General features: G+C 49.3%; 1 protein-coding gene and 1 long non-coding RNA gene across 2 annotated transcripts; one reads left to right on the forward strand and one right to left on the reverse strand.

The window, feature by feature from the left end:
- Positions 1-931: 931 nt before the first annotated feature.
- On the forward strand, positions 932-1343 carry LOC146697085 (uncharacterized). Its single transcript, XR_014923132.1, has 2 exons — positions 932-1101; positions 1189-1343. It is a non-coding gene; the product is annotated as an uncharacterized LOC146697085 (long non-coding RNA).
- Positions 1344-1412: 69 nt separating this feature from the next.
- On the reverse strand, positions 1413-3284 carry LOC146697086 (uncharacterized). The gene has a single exon (XM_085474169.1). The coding sequence runs from the start codon at positions 3282-3284 to the stop codon at positions 1428-1430; it is 1857 nt and encodes a 618-aa protein (XP_085330295.1). The 3' UTR covers positions 1413-1427.
- Between the last annotated feature and the right edge of the window lie 538 nt (positions 3285-3822).

The following is a 3822-nucleotide window of genomic DNA, read 5'->3' on the forward strand; positions in this document are numbered from 1 at the left end:
TGAGAGCGAAGTGCTCTAATAGGGTGATATGGTACTACAAGGTCATTAAGATAAGATGGGGCCTATATTATATTGTAAGGTAGACCCTACAATAATATATACAGAGAAAAGCCCAACAATCATATGACCCCTATGTTACACACCGGCCCGAAGCCGGGGTGCAACACAACAAAAAGATAAACCCGATACATAATAACGACAAAAAAAATCACACCACGGCAGAATGACGAGAGTTGGTTAATTTATTTACTGAACAGGTAGCGAGCTTCAGGGTGGGCGATGCCAAAACAACAAACAAAACACACTAGAAAGAAAAACAGAGCTAACTTACCTCCCACGATCCCAAAACAAAATACAATTCTCTAACCTGTCTCCCTACCCGAAACAGGAGAAAAGAGGGGAATAAAAGAAAACGGCTTCCCACCCCTACAGCTACCAAGCCCAGGTACAACCCCTTTTTCAGCATTAATATTGCAGCCCCGTGCAGTCACACACCACGACGGTCCCCAGACACACAGCTCACGGGAAACCAGGAAGTCTGCTCGCCGACCCAGTCCAACCCCTTTTGTAGCTGGCCTCTTTCCTTCCTCCACCAATGGGTGGCCTCCACCTGGAAACAAGCAACACTGAATACAAATACAAACAATAACAACACCGTACTGCAAATAATGACCCTGGGTCATAACACCCCCCCACCTAAAATCAAGCATCTCATTAGAGAGATGCTAGACCTAGTATCAAAAACATTAAAACAAACAAACAAACAAACAAATCGAACACTTCCTACTGTCAGGGTCCTGGGACTGGGAGACCCAGGATCCCTGAGCAGTTATGTATTATATTATTATTATAATTATTATATGTATTTTGGTATTGCTGCTGCTCTCCTCCATGATTGTAGATGTGAGTGTGTGTGTTTATGTCTGTGGGGATGCTTGGAGGATGGAGCTCAGCCACCTGCAGGCCTGAGGGGTGTGGCCCTGCGGAAGGACTGGCCACACCCGAAGCCACACACCTGCCGCTGATCAGGGCTCGTCGGGGGAGCTACTTAGGAGAGTCTTGGAGCTCCCACCGACGCGGGATCATTGCTTGGGACTCCACGTTAGTTACCCAGTTTAGGTTTTGGTCGTGTAGTGTATGCCTGCCATTGTTCAGTGTCCTGACTGCTGCCGCTATTGTTTCCCGCAGGAGGAGCGTGGAGGGCTTAAGGAGCAGCGAGCACCGGGAGTGCAGACACGGGAGCAGAGAGCACTTGGAGGACACGACACGGGAGTCTGGGGAGAAACACGGGGATTTATTGTTGTTTGATATCACCCTCTGTAAATAAACACTGTCTATACGTAGAGCACCGCGCCTGGGTCCTCCTTCCCCACTCCTTCCACGGTGTGGCATGGCACACCGTGACACCTAGGGGGAAACCAGACTCATCAGTCACTGTCTGTGTCATCACTGATGATCCCCTGCAGGTTGGCCCATTCGGACATTTTCCTGCGACCTCTGTGGGTATTGTTTTCCTGATCACTGTCTGATTCCGAGTTTAGAGTGCGCTGATATTCAGAGGACGGACAGTCCTGTTGTTTCTGACTTGCTGAGGCACCCCTGCGTGTAGGTCGACCTTGTGTGGTAATGATGTTGTTGACATCAAGAGCAGCCAGTTCTTGAGCTTGCTCTCTCTTCATTCTGACCTTTTTCCATTTCTGAATAGTTGGCTGACCATGTACACCAAGCTCTTCAAGCTCCTTCTTCAGAACAGCCACCTGGGAGCGGCAGTCCTCCAGCAGCTTCTTGTAATTTCTCCTCACGCCGCAGAGGGCAATATAACGTTCAAGCCTCGCCACCGATTTGTCATCAGACTTTGGTTTTCTGGTGCTCTCATCTTTCTTCACACTCTTCTTCATCTTTTTATCATTTGTTTTAACAGTCTTATTTTCTTTTTCATCTTCCAAAGAAGGTAGTGATGAAACTGAGTCTGGGTCACTGGTTTTCTCTTCCACTTTTGTATCTTCTTTTTCACTGTCAGAAGACTCGTCGCTCCTAATTTTGTCACTCGTTTCTGACTTGCAGTCTCCATCTGATTCGTTTCCTGCATCACTCAGTGGTGTTCTCCTTCCTTCATCTTTACTGCTGGTTACTGTCTCGACGTTCATTTTCACCATTTTCTTTGGACTGTCACTGCAGTTGCTTTCCTCACTGAGTTCCTCATCAGAAGACTCGTCACTGTCAATTTGACGATTTTCATTTCTCTTTTGTTGTGATTTTTTCACCTCTGGCTCTTCACCATCAGCTTGAGATTTGGCATTTTCTTCATCATTGCTGCTTTCTTTACTTTCTGTTTTGTTGTCCTCTTGAACCTCAGATTCTGATGATGAGCTTGAATGATTATTTTGTGATTTCTTTGCCCAGGATTCATCTTCACTCTCACTCATGACCTCGTCATTTCCATTTTCTCTTTTCCTTGTGTTCTGGAGCTTCTTAGTCTCTGAGTCACTTTCACTTTCATCATTATCCTGCATTTTCATCAGTTCCTCTTGCACCACCTGTTTCATGAAAGTTTTTACTTCTGGCCTTAATGAGTCACATTTGTTGTGTGTCTGATATCTCTTTTTTAAAATTCCCAAGGTCAGCGTGCTCAGGTCTGCCTCGTCACGGAGTTGACCACACACAAACCTGCGGATACCTGCTGCCTCCTTCTCCGACACCATACTAAAAACCTTCGCCGTCCCACCATCTACCCCTGGAACAGAACTATCATGCGGCTCAGAGCCGTCCGAAAACATTTCGGATATGTCCACCTCACCACCCAAGCGACGAGCTTGAGCACGAGTAACCACACATGCCGGATAAACTGTGGGGTCACCCAGCTCCGACGGGAATTGGCATAACCGATCCGAAGTAGGACACTCAATAACTTCCGGCATAGCCGGAAACACTTTTCCCCCGGCCAAGTCATTTCCCAAAACAAGATCAATGCCTTCAATTGGCAGCTGATCTCGAACCCCCACCCGCACAGCGCCCGATACGAAGGACGAGGTCAAAGTAACCGTATGGAGAGGCATGCGTAAAAGACTCACCTTGATACCCCACACCAGCAAATCAGAACCACAGTACGACTGCTGAGAGAAAGGCACGACTCCATGTCGCGCCACCGAATGCTTCGCCCCTGTATCCCTCAAGATGGTGATCGGAACCCGGTCCCCCGCATCACCAGACAACGATAAAAACCCAGTCGAAACAAACGGTCGAAACACCTCATCTATCCCCCGCGGAACGACGCCAACCGGCATTAAGCTAGGGCGGGTTACCGCGGAGCAACACTGCACGGCCCCCCCCCCCGAAATGTCGGCCCGCGCCCCCTCCCTCGCCCTCAGCACGGGACAAGAAGCAACGAGATGACCGAGCTCATGACAAAAAAAACATCGGCGGTCCCCAGCGGCCACCGTAGGGCTACGCCGCGAGAGCGGGGGAGAACGCCCCCCCCCCACCTCCGGCAAAACTCTAGAACCCCGACGTAACGGAGGGGAAAAACCCCTCTTGTGCGTCAAAGCAAACTCATCTGCCAGAACCGCCGCTTTCGCGAGGGAAACGACCTTCTGCTCGTTCAAATAAACAACCACCCGCTCCGGCAGACACCCCTTGAAATCCTCCAATAACATCAACTCCTTCAACTGTGCAAACTCCTTAACCTCACTAGCCTGGCACCACCGATCAAAGAGCAAACCCTTCTCGCGCGCAAACTCCACATAAGTCTGATCCCCCCCCCTCACACACTGCCGAAACTTCTGACGGTACGCTTCAGGCACCAACTCAAAAGCACGCAATACG

This window comes from Copadichromis virginalis, linkage group LG12 (genome assembly GCF_057382275.1).
Source record: "Copadichromis virginalis isolate Kocher_CV1m ecotype Utaka linkage group LG12, C_Virginalis_male_GT1.1, whole genome shotgun sequence".
NCBI classification, from domain to species: domain Eukaryota; kingdom Metazoa; phylum Chordata; class Actinopteri; order Cichliformes; family Cichlidae; genus Copadichromis; species Copadichromis virginalis.

Coding starts and splice junctions, on each gene's coding strand:
- LOC146697086 (XM_085474169.1), bottom strand. CDS start 3,284: ATGCCGGTTGGCGTCGTTCCGCGGGGGATAGATGAGGTGTTTCGACCG.